This window comes from Scomber japonicus, chromosome 20, assembly GCF_027409825.1.
Source record: "Scomber japonicus isolate fScoJap1 chromosome 20, fScoJap1.pri, whole genome shotgun sequence".
In the NCBI taxonomy this organism is placed as follows: domain Eukaryota; kingdom Metazoa; phylum Chordata; class Actinopteri; order Scombriformes; family Scombridae; genus Scomber; species Scomber japonicus.
Window position 1 is genome coordinate 7,449,791 of NC_070597.1, and position 22,123 is coordinate 7,471,913.

The following is a 22,123-nucleotide window of genomic DNA, read 5'->3' on the forward strand; positions in this document are numbered from 1 at the left end:
GACTCTTTTCTATCAGTATTCACAGCTCTGATGTGTATAGTTTACATGGAGTGGTGAGAATATGCAGGTTAAGCTCTGACAATATGCAGTATTGTGGCCTTTTTTCCTTGTTAGAGATCAGGAAAATCAGTTGTTAGTAGTTAAAGCACATGATTGACACCCCTGGTTTTAGGGAGTGTCAATGCTATAACAACAATGAATGACGTTGTCTCATGACCTGAGTTTAAGCCTCTTTCACACACACACAGCTCGAAAGATTCTGTTAGGGCTCACTCACACTAGGGCCAGTTGTTCCGTACCATGCTGAAGCACGAATGCCCCCTCCTCCCCCGTCCTCCGCTGGCCTACACTCACATTACCTCAAGCACGGTTGCCTCCAACACATACGTTGCCCTACCGTGCTCAAGCACACCTCTTCCAACCGCACTGGGCCAGGGAAGTGTACCGTACACTTGCACTCACACTAGCCAAATAATCTGGATTTTAGGGGGCAAACGTGCTTGGCCACGGTACCATTGCCTAGTGTGAGTGCGCTCTTTGTCTTCTATATCAGGGTCAAGTGTTATTGTTAACTGGAGACAAAAGTCTAACAAAATTTAAGTGCAGAGTTTTTTCTTTTTTTTTGCTAGTGTAAACAAAAGCTGAAAGTCTTAAAATCAGCAGTGTGAGAAATGTGTTCACATGTTATATTAAAAAAAATGTCCGTGTGTGTGCTTGTGTGTGCCTGTGTGTGCCTGTGTGTGCCTGTGTGTGTCTGTGTGTGTGTGTGTGCCTGTGTGTGTCTCCTGCAGGTGAAGCAGACGACAGGGACCAGTCCAAGCTAGAAGAGAAGCTGTGGGATCCAGAGTGTCCACTCACCAACAAACAGATAGACCAATTCCTAGTGGTGGCACGGTAAACTAACCTTTCTCTGACCCCTGTATTGACGACCTCCAGGCATTTAATTAACCAAATAGTGTCACATGGTCGCACGTTATGGACCCGAGTCATCTGATCTGCGGTTGCATTTTTCAAACAAGATGGAACAGTTTATAGTATTGAAACGTTATGACCCCTCACTGCTTTTGAAGTTAACAGCTCATTCATTATTTTGCAATGCTTTGTTTATGGCGATGTAAAATAGGGTTCAAAAGTAATAAATGCACTTAATTGTTGTTTAAGGGATAGCTCATAAATAGGGCTCATTTTTATTTTTTAATTCAAATCAATTAGATATTTATTTTTTATTTATTTCAAATTGTCCAATACAAACATAGAGGAAGAAATAAAAGGAAAACATCTTATTTATTTGTGGTTTGGACACTTTTTATTGTTCTAAAATATTGTGAATTTATCATTATGTGTTTTGGATATGAAGAATTCTTACATAGAAAATTCGTAAAACAAAAAATGGTGTTTCAAGCAGTCCAAATAGTTTTTATTGTTGCTGTTTATTGTGTTTAATTCAGGATAAGCTCATTTGCATTTATTCATATTTTTTTGATCCTGTATTTGGAGCTGTACCTCTACTTCTTGCCTGAATCTCTCCGATCATTCGTCCATATATTCAGTATTTTTGTTCATGTGTACTTTTCCAGGGCGGTTGGGACCTTTGCTCGGGCGCTGGACTGCAGCAGCTCAGTTAGACAGCCAAGTTTACACATGAGTGCAGCCGCAGCCTCACGAGATATCACACTGGTGAGTCGAACTCTAAACAAAACCACACACTCCCCACCTGCTGCACACGACTGTAACTTCAGGTGACGGATTCTCACCCATTTCCTGTTGCGTGTTGTTGGTCCACAGTTCCATGCGATGGACACACTGCATCGCCATAATTACGACCTGTCCAGTGCGCTGAGCGTGCTGGTCCCGGCGGGTGGCCCAGTGCTCTGCAGGGATGAGATGGAGGAGTGGAGCGCCTCGGAAGCTGCCATGTTCGAAGAGGCGTTAGAGAAATACGGAAAAGACTTCAACGACATCCGACAAGACTTTGTAAGTTTTTATTTCCTCATTTTCAGTATAGCACAAAGCATATTTTAGTGACCATTATTCTGCCCTGAAAATGAACAAGATCCAAAGCAAGTTCTAGGTTAGCTTTTCCCCCTGGACTCCTAAGACTACTAAATTAAAAAGGTTGGTTTTTTTAATCTTCATGATCATCATCTTCAGGAAACTACACTTCTCAGCATCCAGTTTGTCCTTGGTTAAGAATTTGTCATTTCTCTTTCTGTTTAAGTCTTTCTGGCATAAAATGCTCAACCTTAGGAGACTTTTAAAAGGTATCACTTTTAATGTGTGTAGATTTCATTCTTAATGGAGAACAGCAGGAGTTCATTTCTGTTACGATTGCACTCTGGGGGTGACCCAGGTTTCATGTTGGGAAGAAGGCATGAAAACATTCTCAAATGACTCCTCCAGCATGATCCACTTCACTGCTGTTTTACTGCTATTTATCGATGCATGGAAAACTAATCACCAACCATTATGATTACGATTAATCATTTTGAGTAATTTCTTAAAGGAAAAAAAGCTTAAAACTCTCTGGTTCCAGTTTGATGAAATGTAAATAGTTTCTGGTTTCTTTTCTGCTCTACAGTCATTTAGCAGAATATCTTTGGGTTGGCTGGAATAAAACAAAACATGGAAGCTTGGACTTTGTTCTTTGGGAAACAGCATTTCCAACATTTTCTGACACAACCCTAATTTGCAAACTCATTTATGTCGGCCATACAATCTCTCACTCATTGAGCTGCTTGTGATAAACTTCAGGAAATTCAATCACCCAAAAAAAGCCACTAATAGAATGTATTAAGATGTATTGTAGTGCCAAATATGACTTCTAAAAAACTGAATTAACATACAAATTGAGAAGTTTGTGGAGAAGTTTGATTATGCTGCTGGAGTGATTCTTGGGAAGTTTTTTATGGACACTTTGACACTTCTGTCCCCCAAATGGTGAATTTTAGTCACAATGGGAATCCTTTGTAATCACCATGAATTCAAGGCCACAGTCGCTGTTCTGTGAAGGATGAAATGACCAATTTGAGCCGTCACCTGTCAGGCTTAAAGACGGTGACTTCTCGATTCGATTGAACTTTCCTTCCCACCTTGTACCTATGCTCTATAATAAAGGCAGGATACTGTTGTATGCAGTGGCACCAGGTGCTCATGAATAATCATTAAATGTGTTAGTCTGTGTGTGTGTGTGTGTGTGTGTGTCTGTCTGTCTGTGCGAGAGTGGGCTTTCCGTCTGGGGCTCAGAATCAGCAAAGCCAGTAGAGCTTTCAGCCTCTGTGGTCACGATGCCCCGCGCTCATTAATATACATGAAGGCTTTCGCACCCAGATGGCAAGAACATGAGATATTAATATCATTAATTTGCTCTCTCTCTGTCTCTCTCTCTCTCTCTCTCTTTCTCTCCCTCCTCTCACCCCTCCACACTTGTTCTCTCTTTTCCTTTTTGTGAAGCTGCCATGGAAGTCTCTGACCAGTATCATAGAGTACTACTACATGTGGAAGACCACAGACAGATATGTGCAACAGGTGAGACTGATCCAGTATTTTCAAAATAATGCAATCTTAAAAAATCGCTTTCTGGTGTGATGGGAATAGAATAGATATTCCTCAAAGAACAATCCTTTAGTTTGTTCCTTTTGGAGTCTCAGCAGCTTTAAAGGTGCCCTGTGGGGGTTTTCTTGCAAACAAACAACATTTCTGTTAGCATGTTGTATTTCTTATTAAAACACATTATATGCCTCCTTGAAGTCAACCTCATAAAACATGTACAACTAAGTTTTTGGTTTTATCTTTTTTTGAAAACCTGCATTGTGTTACATCAGTGAAAAGAGACACAACATGGACCCCCCCCCCTCCCACCTCCCCACCTCCATACAAATTGCTTCATTGTGATACAAGTGAGAGAACTCCACAGGGTACTTTTTAAGTTGACTAAAATAAAACTCAACAGGTAGAAAATGTGCTTTGTGGCTCATGCTTTTGTGTTTGCAATCTGGAGAAGGCCAATTTATTAAAACAGAATAACTTTTTTCTTTTTAAAAACTTTAGGCTCTGAACTTGTGAAAGACATTTTTCATTGTTTTTGACATTGCATCGGCTGAACACGTAATTAAGAAAGCGATACGTTAATCTGTAATAAGAAATATTAGTTGGTTACAGCCCCTGATGCAACTGTTTGCTCAGAGGATTTAAAATACAAACATGTGATAGACCTCTGCTGCATGTCATTCCTATAATTCCTGTTTGTTATGGTTCAGTGCATGAAGACAACTTGTGGCAGGTTGCATCAGCACAATTTTAATCCAGGGGAATAAAAGGCTTTCAACACTTTCCCTCAATTGCCCTCAAGCAATAAGAATTATTTGGGAAAAACACATATTTCATCTGCACTGCTTGTCTTTTCTTGTATTTTATTAACAGCTGCAAAGTTAATTTCACTTGCAAGGATGATAAAGTCAGTTGAATTATGATTGGAGAAATAAAAAAAAGTGCAAATATTTAATATGAATTTCACCCCATATCCTGGTTTCCTACTAAGGGTTTTCTTTCCAAAACGTTTCCCATGTGATGAAATATAAATCGACCTCTCAGCGGAGAACCCCTCAGATGTCAAGAAGAAGGGGAAACAACCTCTTTTTAAAATGCATCGACACATTTTAATGATTATCTTTCTAATCCCACCGGTCTATTTTTAGGGTTGCCTATCAGTGTCGACTCTGAGAGGTGTCAAAACCGTCTGAGAGCGTTTTTGTCAAACACGGCTGCACAGCTGTTGATTTCATATTAATGAATTTTATCTGCTGTGTTTGGTTTTTTTTTTTTTTCTCTGAACAGAAGAGACTGAAGGCAGCAGAGGCAGAGAGCAAACTGAAGCAGGTTTATATCCCCACATAGTAAGTCCCTCATTTTCACATTTCAATATTCAGATATAAATGTCAGTAACGTTAATGTACCTCTGGCTGCAGGATGGTAATATTTATACATAATTAATAAGATTTGATTTAAAGCACTGCAGAAGGCGGCTGCAGCGTTGGTCTGTTTCTTCAATATCCTTATTCTATTTCTCTGTCTTTCTCTCTCTCTCTTGCAGTAATAAGCCCAACCCCAACCAGATCTCAATGACCAATGGCAAGATGGCGACAGTGAATGGAGCAGGCCCCGGGGCTTACCATGCAGCTGGCGGCGGCAGAGCCTGCGAGAGCTGCTATAGTGAGTTTTTGTTTGTCATGTGCATTCGTCAAAGCATGGCAAGTGTGAAAGTAAATCAGGAGAGCAGTGAGAACGTGGGAAATGTAGTAAATGAAAGCAAAAGAAATTCAGTGTTGGTTAGCCAAAGGTTTCTTTCCCACTCGTGTGGGGTTGTGACTCTGAAGCTCTTTTGATTTTCACCATCAGTGGTTATTTATCTTGACAGATGTTACTAAACCAGAGATCAATATGTCACTTAGTCTGATCATCTCCTTTGGGTTACGATCGGGATTTCAAAAGAAACTATTGATTTAATAGAGTAAAAATCTTTCAAATCCAAATGATTCCCAACCCTTCTGTATACTCTCGTGCAGACAGTTTCTTCAGATGTTTAAATCACAAAAGGCACTAATGTCATCAGTTCATAGCAGGCGTTCACTCTCTCTGTTTTTATGAACATTGATGAAATCATTTAGGGAGAGAGAGAGGGAGAGTAGCAACAGTGGAAGTGAGACTAATGTGCTCAAACATCTTTAGATCAGTTTTCCCCTGTGGTCCATCTAACCCTCATTAATGCATTTCGTACATTAACAGCCATGCAGTCGGCCCAGTGGTACTCATGGGGGCCTCCAAACATGCAGTGCCGCCTGTGCGTTTCCTGCTGGATGTACTGGAAGAAGTACGGTGGCCTGAAGATGCCGAGCAGAGCAGAAGGCCCAGAGGAGAGGACCTCCCCCAGTCCAGCAACCAATGTAAGCTCAGTCAGAAACATGAAATCAGGGTGTCTGCAGTTAAAGACTTTTAAATCTTGAATTGATTTTAATATATTTAGTCTATTTGTTCATTTAAAAGAATAAATGGCTTTTCCTCTGTAAAGTTATAAAGATGCTTAAGCATTAAGCAGAATCAGCACACTCTGCAGGTGGATAAAGTGTAATGTCTGCATGTATTTAAATGATGATTCGAGGTTTCACCATCAGTGATCTCAAAACATCAGATACTGTATCTCACACCTTAAGCTCTTAATAAACAACACACAGTCCACTTTTCCACTGTGGATTCTATTTTTTGAGTGATAAAACTGACCAGTCGATAACTGCTGGTCCTTTGATATCACTGGTAACAGACATATCTGCTGGTTATGCTCATACACAGTAAATTGTAATGTAAAATTGAACATATTATAGAAAAGAAGATTGGCATGTAAATATTTAAAAGCAATTATATAAATAAATAGCTTTCTTTTCAATTTCCCCATCACAGCGATTCTTTGTGCTTCACAGTTTACACTTTACATAGACCTAACCCTCCCCCCACCCGTCTTTTCAGGGAAAGATGGACCCTTTTCACATGACAACACCGAAGCCCTGCAATTGGGTGATTATAAATAGAGTGCAGCCTTTTATTGAAGTTATTAATTACACCTGTACTTTCACTTCACAGGTGGTCTATTGTAGGGAGCGTCTGTACCATTAGCGTCTTCTCCAACAGTGTACTCTCTACTCCCAGTTCATCCAGTTCAACCTAATACAGCCATGAATTCTGCCTGCATGAAGGTTGTACTCGTAATGTTCAGTTTTTTGTTGAAAATGTTTCAGGGAGATGTTGATTCAATTTTACAGTCATTTGGAGACTGTAATTACCCTCATTTACATAAATGGTGTGGAAAAAAATCATTTAAATAATTTCCCCATATAAAGCAGCACCACAAACTGCTGTCTCAAAAATTAGCATAAAGTTGAGTCAGTAAATCTATAAAACCTGTTTGAACAGAAACTGAACTGTATAACCTTCATGAAGGTTGGGGTGTTATGATTTTTGTATGGGGTGATGATGGTATTTGGGTTATATAAGCAGCTGTAAACCTCTGTACTATATTATATTTAGTATTAAGTGTATATGTTTTTTAAATGGAATTAAAGGGGGACATATGCTTTTTGTGATTTCTGTGTTTATACGGTGAAAATATCAGGTATCTGTGTTAAACATGGTCATTGTGTAAAATTCTCCCTACAAGTTGAAATCCAGGGCTTCAGCTTGGTCCATTTCGTCCCTGTGATGATGGCAGACTGTTTGTGCATGTCCACAAACGGCCATCTGTGCTGCAGTCTTTGTTGCTAAGGTCTTTGGATGTGGTGTTTGCGTTGTCCATTCGTATAATTCAGATAGGATTCAGGATGGAAACATGCACAGATGTATTTGAAAAGTGTCCAATTCTTGTAAAGAATGAGAAAAAATATCCTACTATTGTTTGTTAACCGAAAGTCAGCCAAGATGCAGCTACTAGAAAGTTATCAGTAGGGGCGGGCCTTTAAGAGACAGGAGCTAAAACAGCCTTTTTCAGACAGAGGCTGAACAGAGGGGCTGCATAAAGGGCCAGAATAAGATACATGATTTTGAACTTTAAATCCTGCCAATATGTTCCAGTAGATAAGAATATAAATATAGACCTGGAAATGTGCATCATATGTGCCCTTTAACATTTAAAAACAATAGCTTCTGCTGTCTTTGATCTGAACTGCACTGTCATGGAGTTACATGGAGGCTAGTTGAACAGAACATAGCACATAAGTGAAGTAAGACTTGGGGCCTCTATAGTTTATATATTCAAACATCATTTTTTTTTGTCATCAACAATACAATTATATTCAGTGGCCTTTTTTTCTTTGCCTGTCCTTTCGTCCCAGGAGTCTCGCTCACGGAGTCACGGTCCTCGCCAGTCCAACCACATGGTTCCGATGCGAAACAGCGGCAGCCCCAAATCCTCCATGAAGACCAAGCAGGCTTTCCTGCTGCAGGCCACCCGCCTCACCAAGCTGGCCCGGCACATGTGCCGTGACATCATCAGGCTGCGCCGTGCTGCGCGCCGACCCTTTGTCCCCATTAACTGTGGGGCCATAAAGGCAGAGTGTAAGAGCTCTTTCAATTCCTCCTAACTTCTGCCACATGGACACACCTGCAGACAAGACACAACATACGCAGACACACAAACACACAATCATCTACACACATACATACGTACATACACTCACCACCCCTCCTCACCCTGATTGCCCCCCATCAATCCCCCATCTCTGCCCGTCTCTCCCCTCTACCCCCCCCCACCCCGCCCATCTGTCTCGCTTTCTGTTTTTATTATTATTGTTATTATTATTTTGGTTTTTTGTATTCTCCCACCCCCTGTTTCCAATAAAGACTGCCTGTCCTCATAACTATGAGTTTTGATCATCTTTTCATTCGTGCTTTCATTTAAAAAAATTATTTTATCTGTTACGGTTCTTAGTTACTGTGAACTGAAAGCCATTGTTGAAATTATATACAAAGATTTATTGGTTAAACAGGGCTTATTGTACATGAGCACGCCTGCACACGCTTTGGAAATACAGACAGTTACTGATATAGCTCCTGTAATTAACAAATAGGTTCTAATAGGATCCAAAAAGAGCTCATATTCTACTCTGAGCTGTATATTTGCTGCAATTAGATGTAGAGAAAATGTATTTTACTAAGAGAAGCTCTATTTTGCACAGCGCTCGTGGCGAAGGCGAGCCCACTTTGTGCTGTCTTGGCTGAACGAGTTGTCTCAGACATGAATGTTTCATTCAGGGTGATTGTTTATTGTAAATATTAAATCTCGGCTTCAATGTGTTCGCCCTCGGCATTTTTTTAAAAACAGTTTTGCGTACATGCTGTACATCAAGTGTGTTTTGTGTGCGTGTATTAGGCAATTCATTGTCCAATTGTGTTTGGATTTAGACAGATTTGGACTGATGAAACTTGAAAGAAGGGAGGTTAAAGCTGAAGTAAAAACTAGAATAACTAGCTGCTCTTTGACTGCTTTGCTGCTGGCTGCACCCCCTCCCCTGTAGATTAGGCTCACCCATAAGGAGACCTCTACAGGGCCATGATCTTAGCACACCATCCACTCAGCTATTTCCTGTCGTCAAATCATGCAATATTCATATAAATCCATCCTGTTGCCTCTTCTGTCTTGCAAATCCTGCGGCCAGGATTTGCCACTCAGAGTCATTCACCTCCTCCTCCTCCTCCTCCTTCACTTTACCTCCTCCTCCGTTTTCTAACGACAAGTTGCAATATTTCCATCTCATCTTCTACCTCTTGATACGCTTTTCTTTCATCACTGTGTGAATGTGAGAGTAGACCTCCAAATAAAGTCACACCTGAAAGCATCTCTTCCGAGTCCTTGTGCTTCATGTGTCCGTGTTATCTGTCCATCAACTCCACCACACACTCTCTGGTCGGCTGCCGAGCCCAGAGGAACCGCAAAGGCACGCCTCCCCTCCAGCATGGACTCCACCTTCAGTGCCTGCTGTCATATCGCCCTCATGTTGTGATGTATGTGCATTTCCAATATGTTTTTTCTCTTCTTTTTTTTTTTTTTTTCGGGGACGTGTGCATGTAAGCATGTACTTACATCTATCTGTATGTGCATGTGTGCGAGATTGTTCCTCTGTGGTCATGCCATCCCTGGAAGTAAGTTACCATTTTAACACCTTGAATTAATTTGCTCACCTGCATCCTGTTTTTAAAACCATGCATTTACTTAAAACATGAAAAGAAATCATTGTCATTGAACCAATCATGAACACCATAAAAGACCTTTTTGATCACATCTTATTTCACACAGAATTACATCAGTCTACTCACATGAAACTGGTTTTTGATTGCATGATGTTGCAGAAATGTTAAGAGACAGTATTTAATATTCTTGTTCACTCAGTTAAGAAAGGAGGGGGAAGTTGGAGAGCCACTGCAGTTCTCAGTTAAAATACATATTTATGTGTGCGTTTGTTTGGTTTAGACATGTTAAGGGTGTCGGAAGGGCAGGGGACTCGCCTACCCAAAACCAGAGCCGCCCAAAGGAGCACTCTGACCAGTGTTCTGCAGTTTCTAGGTAAATCAACACACACACTTCAATCATTTGACCTTAATCAGTTTAATTTGACTCCAATGTCCTGAATCTGAAAAATCAAAGAGTTAAAAAAAAAAAAAAAAAAGAAAAGTTAGGTGGCCTGTAGGAGCCAGTTGATGCAGCCCCTGTGTGGTGTCTCTTCCAGAGTCCCGTCCGGCATCCCACGCCCCTCGCTCCCACCGCACCCCGGGCCTGCAGACGCCTCCCCCTCGACGCCTCCTCTCCTCTCTCCCACACGGACCCCACGGCATGCTGGGAAAACGCAGCTACCATCACCACAGCAGGGCTGAGCCGGACAGACGCTCAGGTACAAACACACAACACACGTTTGTTAAAAGCAGAGCTATAAACGAATTTAACACAAGTAATTATGAGTTGTTTCTCAATGAGACTGTTATTGCTTAATTTAATCCTGCCCAGAAGCACAAAGTCCCACTTGTATTACATCTGTTAAACCCCCCCCCACCCCTCTCCCCCCAAAATATTGGAAAATGCATCCCCTCTTGCTTTTATCTAAGTTACTAATGATGTGATTGAACCTTGGGGACCAAACAGTGTTTATTTCCAATGTTCTTGTCTTCCTTTTGCTTGATAAAAAAAAAAAATCAAATTAGATACACCAGGAGTTGATAACCTTTTCTGCCATTTCTTATCTAAACTAGCTCGTTGGAGAGAATGACAACTAATTCTAATGAAAACGAATCAGCAGATGGGGGTCATTTGGATAATTTGGATGATTCAACTTCAGTCTGACACTTTGTTTTTTATTGGTAACTTCACTATTTTTACTGAAATTGAAACACAGTCATTTGTTGCACCACTTGTTACTAGGAAAAGTAATAAACTAATCAATACTATTTACAATTGACAGATCCCCTCACGCATACTTTGCATCTCTCTCTCATTGCTCTGGCTTTGTTTTGCAGAGAACCCAGGTACAACAGGTGGACCTCTCCTGGTAAGTATCTTATTTGTTTCATTAAAACAATTCCTACACACTCACATCACTGCTGTATGAAATTAAGTCATATTTAATCATCTTTTTTTTTTTTTTTTTTTGCAGCATAACGGCCGAAACAGCAGCAGCGGAAGCACCCGGGGAGGAGTGATGATCCGCAAGAGACGCCCCAACTGGATTGATGCCCCTGATGACAGCTTCTTCCTCGTCACCCGGGAGACCAGGTAAGCAAAGGTGACCCTTTTCCGACCTCCGATGGCCTGACTGTGTGTGTGTGTGTGTGTGTGTGTGTGTGAGCGTGTGTTTGAGAAAATAAATTAAGATTGAAGATCAAGAGCTGATTGACAGCAGATGAGAAATATTGAGCTGTGACAAAAAAAAGGACACGTAGAGTTATTTTTGTCCTGTTGTGACTTCAGACAGCAGTGTAGTACAAACAAGCACAGACGGATATCACATATTTCCCCCCAAGTGATTCAACTCACATAAATACTGACTGCACAGAAACACTGTAAAGGCCCAGATTTAAACAAACTGAATCAAGATATGTTCTCTGTACATTTTGGGTGGGAATTTGTTTACCATTAATTCTCCACTTAAAACTTGATTTTCAATATTTTGAGATTTAGTATATTTAAATTTGACTATGTTTAGACTAATCAAAAGGACTCTGGTGGATTCAGTATTTCTTTACCAGAGTTTAATTTCTGTCTGTGTGAAGTTTAGACCTTCATGCTTATAAATGACATAACAAAAGATTCTTGAACTGTGCAATTTTGTTTCTAAAAGGTCTTTTTCACTGCAACATCTTGACTTGTCACAGTAGGAAAAGCACAGGTGTTAGTAATTACAGTAATGATGGCTCCTTTCTATACAAGTGTCAAGACAGCATGACAGCCAGTGTGAATACCAGCACCCTGAATCTGAAGCTGCTTAAGTGAATTTAGCCATCTTTATTTATATTATTTGTGCTTTTCCTTCTGTCACATGTCAGCATGCCATCCATAAAAAACATCAATTGGGAAAAGACATAGCTCTGAGACTGTTTAGGTAGACGTGCTGGGTTAATAAGCCTTTCCTAATTTACAGAAGTATAAAAAATCCAAATAAACATTTTTAGAATTTTAGAGAGGATGTGCTGGGGGACCTGACCTCCATTCATGACCTGAGTATTTAAAAACTGGCTCTCTGAATGTAGACTCATTGAGCTGTTTTGTTTAAGGCTTAAATTCTTCCATCAAAATGAATATTCAATTGTCCAAATTAATGGTTTTCTGTTTAGTTTCCATGTTAATTTTTAGCCATGCCGGCCATGTGGCTTTAATAGTGACCGCAACATCCATGTTTCAATTCAAGCCAAGAACCTTGGCTGCATGCCATACTCTCTCTCACAATATTTCTAGTCTATATCTACACTATCTGCAGTCTAATAAAGACAAAGACCTTTGTTCATACTCGAAATACCTACAAAAGTAGTGGCATTCCCTTCAGTCTCACCTCTTCTTTGTGTTGAAGTGCTAATTAGCGAATGTTGCTAATGAAAAACTAAGAATATTTTTACACAGGAGGAGGAATGTGGAGTTTATCCCCTATCACTTACATAGAAAGTCTATCATGCAGGGATCTTCTAATGTTCAGTATGAGTAAGAGAAATTATTACAGCAAAAAAAATCCAATGTTCGTTTATGCACCTGAATTTGTATAACTTTAAGTACAGCCTCATTGAGCTGCTAGCATGGCATGGCATTAGTAGAGATATTGTCCTTTTCTTCCAGACTCAGATTGAAATGCATGAATGAATGAAATGTGAGATTTGATGATGCATTCAAATCAATATATTGTAAAACCTCTAGTACTATTGTGGAGTTCATTCAGAAATATGTGCTCATCCATAAACAGCTATTTACAATGTCTGATGTGATGCCTCAGCAGTAGCCTAATATTCGGCTTATAGCTGATAGGAATATGTTGGTGCTGCTTCTTTGCCTTGTAAACAAATGACTTGCAGGTAAAACACATCAATTTTCCAAAAGAAAATGTTTTTCAAAAATGCTGATCTCAATATCACAAGAAACCAAACAGCATATTACTCATATTCATGATGTGTTTCTGTTTATACTACACTGTATATACTCTGTATTAGAGATGATTGAATATACAGTTAAATACACACACACACACACACACACACACACACACACACACACACACACACACACACACACACACACAGAAAATCTGTTGCTTTTTTTCCTTTTCTTCACACACACACATACAGATGCACACACTCTCACACACTTACACACACACACACATGCATGTGGATAATGAGTCAAAGCTTGCATGTCCGTATGTGAGAGAGAAAGATGTTCTTCCATTAAGCCCGTGTCTAAATGAGCCATGGCGCCCGGCCCTCACAGCCGCCTTCGGACCGCTGGGGCTAAAATTAGAGCAGCTAACTGGTGCAGATGGGCCAGCGAGGAGCCAGGCACCGCTGGGACCCTGAGTGGAAATATCATTATCACATTAACAGATCACTCACTCACCACCAAGATCAACATGACTGTCTGTGTGTGTGTGTGTGTGTGTGTGTGTGTGTGTGTGTATGTATGTATGTATGTGTGTATGTGTGTGTGTGTGTGTGTGAGAGAGAGAGAGAGAAAGCATCGTTATGAAAACTGTACCCTTTGTTACATTATGCCATCATTTGCTCTCCATTGTACACAATTAATGCTTTTCTGAAATAGAAGATGTTAATAGATCTGCTCTGAAAGGCTGCTGCTAATGAGAGATGATCAGAAGTTTCATTTTCTTCCCCTTCTCCGTCTCTTTATCCCTCTCTTTTTCTCTCTCAGCGTGATGAAGAATGCAGTGTGTCAAAGAGCAGAGAGACGTGGGAGTGGGAGATCTCTCCCACTTATTCAAGGAGGCAAGAGAGACAAAAAGACAGAAACTGAAAAAGACAGCAAAGTAACACTTTTCTTAATACAGGTTACAAAGTGCTTCACAGACAATTCAAACTGGGACAAAAATAAGAAAGTAATGAGCAATTTTGACCTGATGACGGAGCTTGATAAAATGCCAGAGGATCAACAGTTGATCACAATACTGCTACTGTGCAGTGACAGATTATATTATGAGATATTTCACTGGATAACTTTAAGCTTTGAGCTGCTGGTGAAGCAAGATGGAAAGTCAGAGGATCACCTAAGTCAGTGGGATTCATCCTTTAGGCACCATGAATGTCTGTGCCAAATTTCAGGGCAATCCATCTAAAAGTTGAGATATTTCAGAGGACTGACTGACATTGCTGTCCTTAGACCCACACAGCTAGCATGGCTTAAAAATAGATCTCAGAACTATATTGTATTGCAAAAAATACAGAGAAATCAAGTTTTACCCAATCCTTATCTAATGTAAGATACAGAGAAGCTGAATTTGGACAGAGAAAGAACAGGACAAAGCATCAGAAGTTGGAAACGTGAGGAGAGATAACAAGAGGAAGCAAAACTGAAATGTTAATGAGACAGCTTGATATGTTTGAGCGTGGATTTACATGTTTGTTTTCCTCCTCCCCACGGGCAGCTGAACAGACAAACAGCACAGCTTTAGATAATGTGCCACCAGAGTTAAATCTGTTCCTCTCCTTTTATATTCCGCTCGTGGATCGCCGTGGGGCAGTGGTAGCCTATAGGTTATAGAGAAACAAACTTGTGACAGTAAGGTTGTCGGTTTAATCCTCCCCACTGAAAAAGCAGCACTTCCCCCTCTCTCATTACCATCACTGAGATGACCTTGAGCAAAGCCCTGAACCCCAACTGTTCTAGTCGAGCTGCTCTGTGGCCGGTAGATCAGACGGTGGTTGTACTGCTAAGCCTCCGGGTGTGAATGTTTGTAACTGTGTGAATGTGATCAGAAGGGGAAGTTTCCTCTCTGAACTTCCCTGAATGAATAAAGGATAAAACACTCTTAAGTTAAAATATCAAGCTGAGTTATAATCAGTCTCATTGTACACTGTATTCAGAGAGATGCACAAGTGTTTCATGCACATTCAGATGAGGGGGACAAACTGTGCATTCGTCTTCTTGAATGCTCTATCACTTATGTTATCATCAGCAGGGATCTGGAGGGAACTGATGTGTTTTCGAGTTCAGAATACAAGAAAAAACAACCTTAGCTGAGAGTGCCGTGAAAGAGGAAGAAAATCTGAGCACAGAAAGTGTGCTTTGCCGTGCTTCAAACCTGAAAGTATTTGTCTTGACACCCTAAAGGGAACCATGAATAATCACCATATATACACTGTGGTTATGTATGTCTCATTTGTCTCCAAATGAATCCCATTAGTGCTGAGTCCAACACATGTTAGTGTGCCCCATGGTCTTGGGTTTTGGTGTTGCTGGTTGCTGCGGGCTGTTAAGAGAGCCTTCCTGTTGCAGCACAAAGCCCACTGCAGTCTGGAAATTACCACCAAGCTCCTTCATAGGCCACACAAATCCTGCAGAGATGTCCCTCTCTCTCTCACCTCATAACGGAGATGTGTGTTAGTCATTTGAGTCCCAACGCTCAATAAATGTTGCACTCTGCTTTAGTGAATCCTCTCGAAATGAGAAAAAGCGGTTGTTTCCAATCACTTTCGCAGCGGCGTGGAACCTCAATTCGCTGCCCTCGAGCTTTATTTTTCTCCTTATGGTAAATCATCTGAATTACTATAAAGTTCACAGTCTTCTCTCTTCATTAGCTTGTTTATCTTATAGACAGAGCACATTGATAAAAACTGAATTGGATGTCAATTAATGACATTTTTACAACTAAGTAATTAGTCCAGTAGAATCATTGCTGTCAAATGACTAGTAAACCATTAATGTGAACGTGAAACATTAACTCAAAGCCAGTTATCAGTGTTTCTTTGTGTTGGCACCTCATTCAGCTGCAGGCTGTTTCTGCCACATTGCAGTATGTAAGTGATGAGCTCATAGGTGGCTACAGTATGAGTTTTTGGCTACTGAGCAATTTTGAGCGTTATTATTCAACTTTAAAAATAAAATCTGCCATAGCAAATTTTCCAAATCACAGCCGAACTGTTACATTCCACCGTACAACTGTTTAAAAACAGCTACTGGCAATGGTCTCGCATTCGTTATTTTTTTCTAAAGATCAGAGGAAGAGAGAATATTTCTGCTACACCACTAAATTCAATAGACCATCATTCAGTGCATTCACAGGATATGTTGTGCTCTGAGTTGCAGTTGTAAATCATTTATATCTCGACTTGAAAGAACACCCTCTGTTCTTCAAGCTTCTGTAACTCAGTGGGTTTTTCTCATGTAGAGTTGTTTTTATCTGTTCTTGTGAAAAGCCGAGAAGTGTTTCTGTCCATATAAGATAAATGAATGTCTGCGTAGTATAATGTATGTATGCATCTCGTTGTTTTAACCCAGACAAAATTACAATTACTGCCAAGAGCTACAGTTTCAACGAGGCTGTGATTTCAGGCCAGTGGTTATGAAATATGAATTTATGAATCTTGTTTAAAGCAGCACTAATCAATATTTTCATATTAACAATGGAACACATTATTATGTGAAAACTGAAAAGGTGATTTATCACCTGGCTCTGCAGTTTCCTGTAGCTCTCTGATCGATTTCCATTGTTTTGGAAATTGAATGGGACAATCTCATATTGATACAATTGGTTGGCAGATAATTGCAGAAGAATAAAAAAAGAGAAAGACAGAAAAAAGAATGCAAGAGAACAAATTGAGAAATGAAATGGGATGTTTTGGTTTAGCGTAACAACTCTCATTAATCTTGTCCAGCCTCTACGGGCAGCTGTTCTCAGCACAAAACAACTGAAGGACAAAGTTAGTAACCTCCACACAATGTAGCATTTAGGAGCTAAAGAGCCCCATATTTCCCATAGGAGATGGTGGAGACCGAAAATAGAGCTCACTAACCATCTCCAGGTGGCCAGAAACACAAGTGAATGCTTATGTTGCTCTGAGTCTGCTGTAGAGGTTGCTAGCACACACTGCCACTAACTGCCACAGCAACTTCAACATGACAATGTTGTGTTAACAGCTTTTTCTGCTGCCCCCTAGTGGTCAAAAACTATTTAATGCTGCTTTAAAATGTGTTCAATTGTTACCACCCAGCACAGCAGTATATAAGCATTTATCTAATAAGGTCTGAAGATCTCAGAAACATGTTTGAGCTGTTACAACCCATTAGGTTAAAGGACATTTAAGAACAGATGCTATCTAGGAGGAGGAATGGAAGTCTGGGAAATGTAGGAAATGACAAAATACCAAAAAGTACATCCAGAAAAACATTAGATCACAAATCCTCTTTTGGATACACTACCAGCTAAATTATTTATTTCAAGTGACAAAAAACAATCTCACCACAAAGTCCATTTAGTAGTTGTTGTTGAGCTTTTCAACAAATCACACAATCTTCTTCATATGGTCATAGAATTAAATTTAGCATTGCTTTCCCATGTTGGCTTAAAAATTGGAATTTGAAAGTTGGTCTTGACCTTTCAAACAGATTAACTACTAAGTGGGCACATTGGTGAGACTGTTTTGTGTACTACTGTTAATACCACTAACCACTACCACTAATATTTCATTTTTTAGGTTTGCATGGGTAAATCTTATTCACTCATAGTCGTGTCTTATCTTCAATCTTCCAGGAGGGCCAGACGGCTGCTGTCCCGGTCCCAGCTGAGGCACGCTTGCCGGCAGCCCTGCGAGCAGATCACCCTGCGCAGGGTCTCCCAGGGCCCACCGCAGGGGCTCGTCTTGGCCCCACCTCACCCTCACCCCAGCCTGAGGATGCGAGGCCCCATCGTCATCCACGACTGATCCAACACGGACCCTCCGACCTACACACACACTAACAAATTCTCCCCCTCTTGTCCTCTCATGAAATCAAACCCTCCTTTGCTTTTAATCCTTAAAATACCCTCGTAATCCTCGACCACTTTTACCCAGAAGGATGTGATGAGCCGTGATGCAATAGAAACACCTGACCTGACTGCAAGTGCTGCCTGTCTTTAATCCCGTGGGAATGTATATGTACATGTACATACATGGGTGCATGTGAGTGTGTAAAGATGTAGAGTGTGTGTGTGTGTGCGTGCGTGTGATCATGCCAACAACATGCGAGAGAATGAGGGGATGTTGTTCTTAGTTTCTATGGATGGCCATAATGACGGAAATTTGTGTGACCTTTGTGTTGATTGTGAATCGTGAAGTTTTATCAGTTTGTATAAAGTTATTTTGGGTAGGGGGGAGGGGCATGGGGCTGGACTGGGATAGAAGGGAGGGGGGGTAAGTTTGCATTTGTGGGGTCTAACCTTCATTTAAAGGATATGGCTGACGATTTTCTATAATTTTCTTTTTGTCAACAAATCACATGTGCAGAGTGAAACCAACAATGAACTCATCCTTATGAGTATTGTGTGTGTTTTCAAAGTCTGATATATCATACAGAGTTAGTTTTCTGTATTCTCATTTCAAAACTTCCTTTAATTTATATCCTTATATCCTTAAAGACATAGTATGTAACTTTTCCACATTAAAATGACCAGACCTAGGTTATATATTTCACTGAGTTGGGTACTTACATTATCTTAAATGTACCCCAACTGTAGTTAACTCCTACCCCAAAATGTTTCTGCATACAGTCTTACACCTTTGACTCTATAAGAAAGAACTAGATATTTTTTATGCATGTTGTTAATCCAAGAGTTTCATGCATAACTGTTCTCACACTGTGCATAAATACCTCAAACTGTGAGTAAAGTAACATCTGTGGGGGAGAAATGAATGTTGCACACCTCTATTGTTGTCCAAAAAGCAATATACCCAACCAATGAGCCACACCTTTAATTGCTGTTATTAGTCTTTGGAGCTATTACTAAACAAACTACTGTGACCATAATGTTTGTGGCAAAGCTACTTGTCAAAAAAATGCAACAGTGTGGCTCACTCATGTTTTCAATCCTTTTTGGACAACATTGGAGATCTATGAGGAATAAGATACATTATGCTTTGAATACACTTAAGTAATATCACTTAATTGTCGGTTTGGCTCTGCACCATGAAATTTGTCGATGATTAGAAAAATATAAAGCAATTGTCAGCCATATCCTTCAACATTGGAAAAGAGGCAAAATGTCCATTGCTGACATTTTTTTAAAGAAAAAAAGAAAAAAAGAAAATGCACTATATGACTCTTAACCGGCAGCCTTTTAAGAAATGGCTGCTTCAATTTGTGTTTCACCTGCAGTTTTCCATCCTTAAGTCTAAAATCAGTGAGGTGGAGCAGGTGTTGACATTGAAGATATTATTTAACAAACCTTCTGTATCGCTACCTAACAAAGCTGTCACTTATTCATAAAGAATCTGCAGGTCTCCAAATATAACAAGGCAAAGAGATAGCAGCATAGAGCTAAGCCTCCCTTAAGAACAAGTGTATAATACATTGTATATCTCATTATGGCACTGTAAATTCTACTCATCCTATTTCTATGGCCGACTGTACCTACCTAGCCCTAACATGGGTACTAAAGCACTTCCTTTGCAGCAGAAAAAGGGCATAGATCTGTAAAATTTTCCTCAAGGCTGTGATACACCGGCAACATTTTGAGGCAAAGAAAAAGAAAAAAAAAAAAAGACGAGCAACTTTTGCCAGCAGCTGTTTGCTATTTGCTAACAACATAAATTTTCTTCACTGCATTTGTTCTTTAAAGCCAACAATTGAGTTTATCCTGTTTTTTCCAAACCTCCCCCCCCCCCGCTGCATGACAATATTGCCAGACGGTGTTGCCTCAAAAAGCTGCCGGTTAATCCATTCAGGCCTTCAGGTGTGTTTATTCTGAGTTTCAAAATCTGGCATCGCCGCCGCATGTCTTTGAGGTGAGAGCCTCAGCTGATGACCACTGGGTCACATGATTTCTTCTCTTTCATTCAGAATGTTTATGTTAGTGTTTCCTGTATGTCATGTGTTGACTTATGAATATGCTGAGAATAATAAAAAAAAAACATCAACAACAACACAATGCTGGATTTTTGGTGTCCAGTCTCAGTGAGTCATTTTTTGTGGTATATGTTGTATTCTTACAGACTGCCCTGTCTCCCATCCACCTACACCATCCCTCTGCCTGTCTGTCTTGCTTTGTGTTGCTCTTGAGGGGGTGTGTGATAGATGAGGCCTGATACACACTATGGCCAGTGTGAGGATGTTGTGTAAAAAAAATACCCTCACAAAATATGGCGTTTTGACACGGTGATGAGAAATGAGGAGTGCTCTCAGAATATAAACCATGGTCTTGGAAGCTTATAGCCTGCCTCAAGGTACTTTACTCACTCTGTATGTGTGTGTGTGTGTGTGTGTGTGTGTGTGTTTAAGGGTTTTTCATTTGCAGCTTACTCCTCTCTTGTCACTGCGTGCAGCTTTAAAAAATGTGACCACAGTCAGCTGCTGTTTTTTTTTTAATATTTTTTTATTTGTTTGTTTGTTTCCACCATCTCTTCCACACAGTTCATGTGGTTTTCAATGAAGGGGGGAATCAGAAACAGAAGGGGGAGAGTGTGAATGACAATATTTAGATTGAACCTGACATGTTGTAATTGGATTTGTCTTTCAGCTACAGGCACGTGGGACTGCAGGGGATTAGAAAAGCCTCAGCAGATTAATTTTAACATGTCATCTGTTCTCTACTAATGTATTTTAACAGCTGTACATTTGACTTAAATTTGGAGGCTTTTTTTTAGGGCAGTATGTACGCTAGAGTGGCCAAAAGTATGTGTTATTGTTGACACTTATATGCGATAGGCTTCCCACAAGATGTTGGAAGCTGGCTGCTGGGATTTGCTCCCATTCGGACACAAGAACATAAGTGACATAAGTAAAGCACGCTACTGTCTAAAATATTACTATTAGTCTCCTGAAAAACAACCTCAGACCAAAAGTGCACAAAATGTAAGTGGTTCGAGGTGTGCCCACATACGAGTAGTCATAATGATGTGTATCCATTAGCTTTCACAGTATAGCTACTAAGAACAACACTTGTATGAATGCTGCTGCCTTCATGTGCTGCCAGAAATATTGAAATTATCATATGAGCAAAAACAAACATGCTTTTAATGAATGTATGTTAATGACAGAGCATGGTGGAAAAACAAGTCAAATTAAACACAAAGGTATATGTATATGTTCAGTTTGGGTGACTAACTTTACAACCTTTTGCGTAGGTTTTCTTGGAGGACATGTAGTAAACTGTATAAATAGAGATTTTACAGATTGCTGCTGTGGCATAAACTTGTCATCTATTTTTATATAGATGTATTATGAATGTAAACACACATGTCTGGACACAATAATTTATGTGGGCTTGCAAAAGGGAAAAAAGGTTCTGTTCACCATATTATACTTTTTTGTTGTTTTCGCAAACTAAATTATTGTTTCTGATATGATTACTGATGAGAAACCTTCAATACACTTTCCAAAAATATGTGTAAAGAAAGTAAAAACTTTAAAAAATGATTATCAGTAGGCTATGCTTTCACGCAGTCTGTGACTTACATTTTTATATTTGTCTCGATTTTATATTTCCTACATTAACTGATTTTGCTGTTTGCTCTGTTCTTTGCAAAACCTTTTCAGATGAGTTTTCCTTTCTTTTTTTGTGAGATACCTTCATAACCCCAACATGATCCTAAAAACAAGCACAAAGACACACTTTTATGTTGCACAAGTCGTATTTCTCCTGTGGCTCCTGTTGGTCTTGTAATTCTGAGCTTTATGAGAGGTACGTGAACGCAGCGTGTAAATCGGCTGTATATAAGCTGCTGCAGGCTGAACTCTGTGTGACCACCGACACAGGCTCCCATCCGGTTCACATTATCTCTAACGCTGCACCGAGTTAAAAATCAGGCAGGAATAAAAACAGAAGACACAATCTTAACACAGATTTATCTTTTAAAGACAGGCTTGCTCGTGTCTGCTCTTAAATCGTTTTCCCAGCGGCTTCTTGCCGAA

At 40.1% G+C, this 22,123-nt stretch overlaps 1 protein-coding gene across 3 annotated transcripts in view; it reads left to right on the forward strand.

The window, feature by feature from the left end:
* mta3 (metastasis associated 1 family, member 3) overlaps window positions 1-18,006 on the forward strand; it is a 33,783-nt gene extending 15,777 nt beyond the window's left edge. The window contains exons 7-19 of one of the 3 annotated variants that reach the window (XM_053341793.1): window positions 792-894; window positions 1,578-1,677; window positions 1,786-1,974; window positions 3,451-3,525; window positions 4,834-4,892; window positions 5,090-5,208; window positions 5,782-5,939; window positions 7,875-8,097; window positions 10,010-10,102; window positions 10,266-10,427; window positions 11,047-11,078; window positions 11,184-11,302; window positions 17,769-18,006. In XM_053341793.1, the coding sequence (XP_053197768.1) occupies window positions 792-894; window positions 1,578-1,677; window positions 1,786-1,974; window positions 3,451-3,525; window positions 4,834-4,892; window positions 5,090-5,208; window positions 5,782-5,939; window positions 7,875-8,097; window positions 10,010-10,102; window positions 10,266-10,427; window positions 11,047-11,078; window positions 11,184-11,302; window positions 17,769-17,940 (1,604 nt within the window). In that variant the 3' untranslated portion in view covers window positions 17,941-18,006. Of the gene's footprint in view, window positions 1-791; window positions 895-1,577; window positions 1,678-1,785; window positions 1,975-3,450; window positions 3,526-4,833; window positions 4,893-5,089; window positions 5,209-5,781; window positions 5,940-6,630; window positions 7,818-7,874; window positions 8,400-10,009; window positions 10,103-10,265; window positions 10,428-11,046; window positions 11,079-11,183; window positions 11,303-17,768 lie in introns of those variants that run through there. The other 2 variants (XM_053341791.1, XM_053341792.1) reach the window with 2 other exon arrangements.
* The last annotated feature ends 4,117 nt before the right edge of the window (window positions 18,007-22,123 follow it).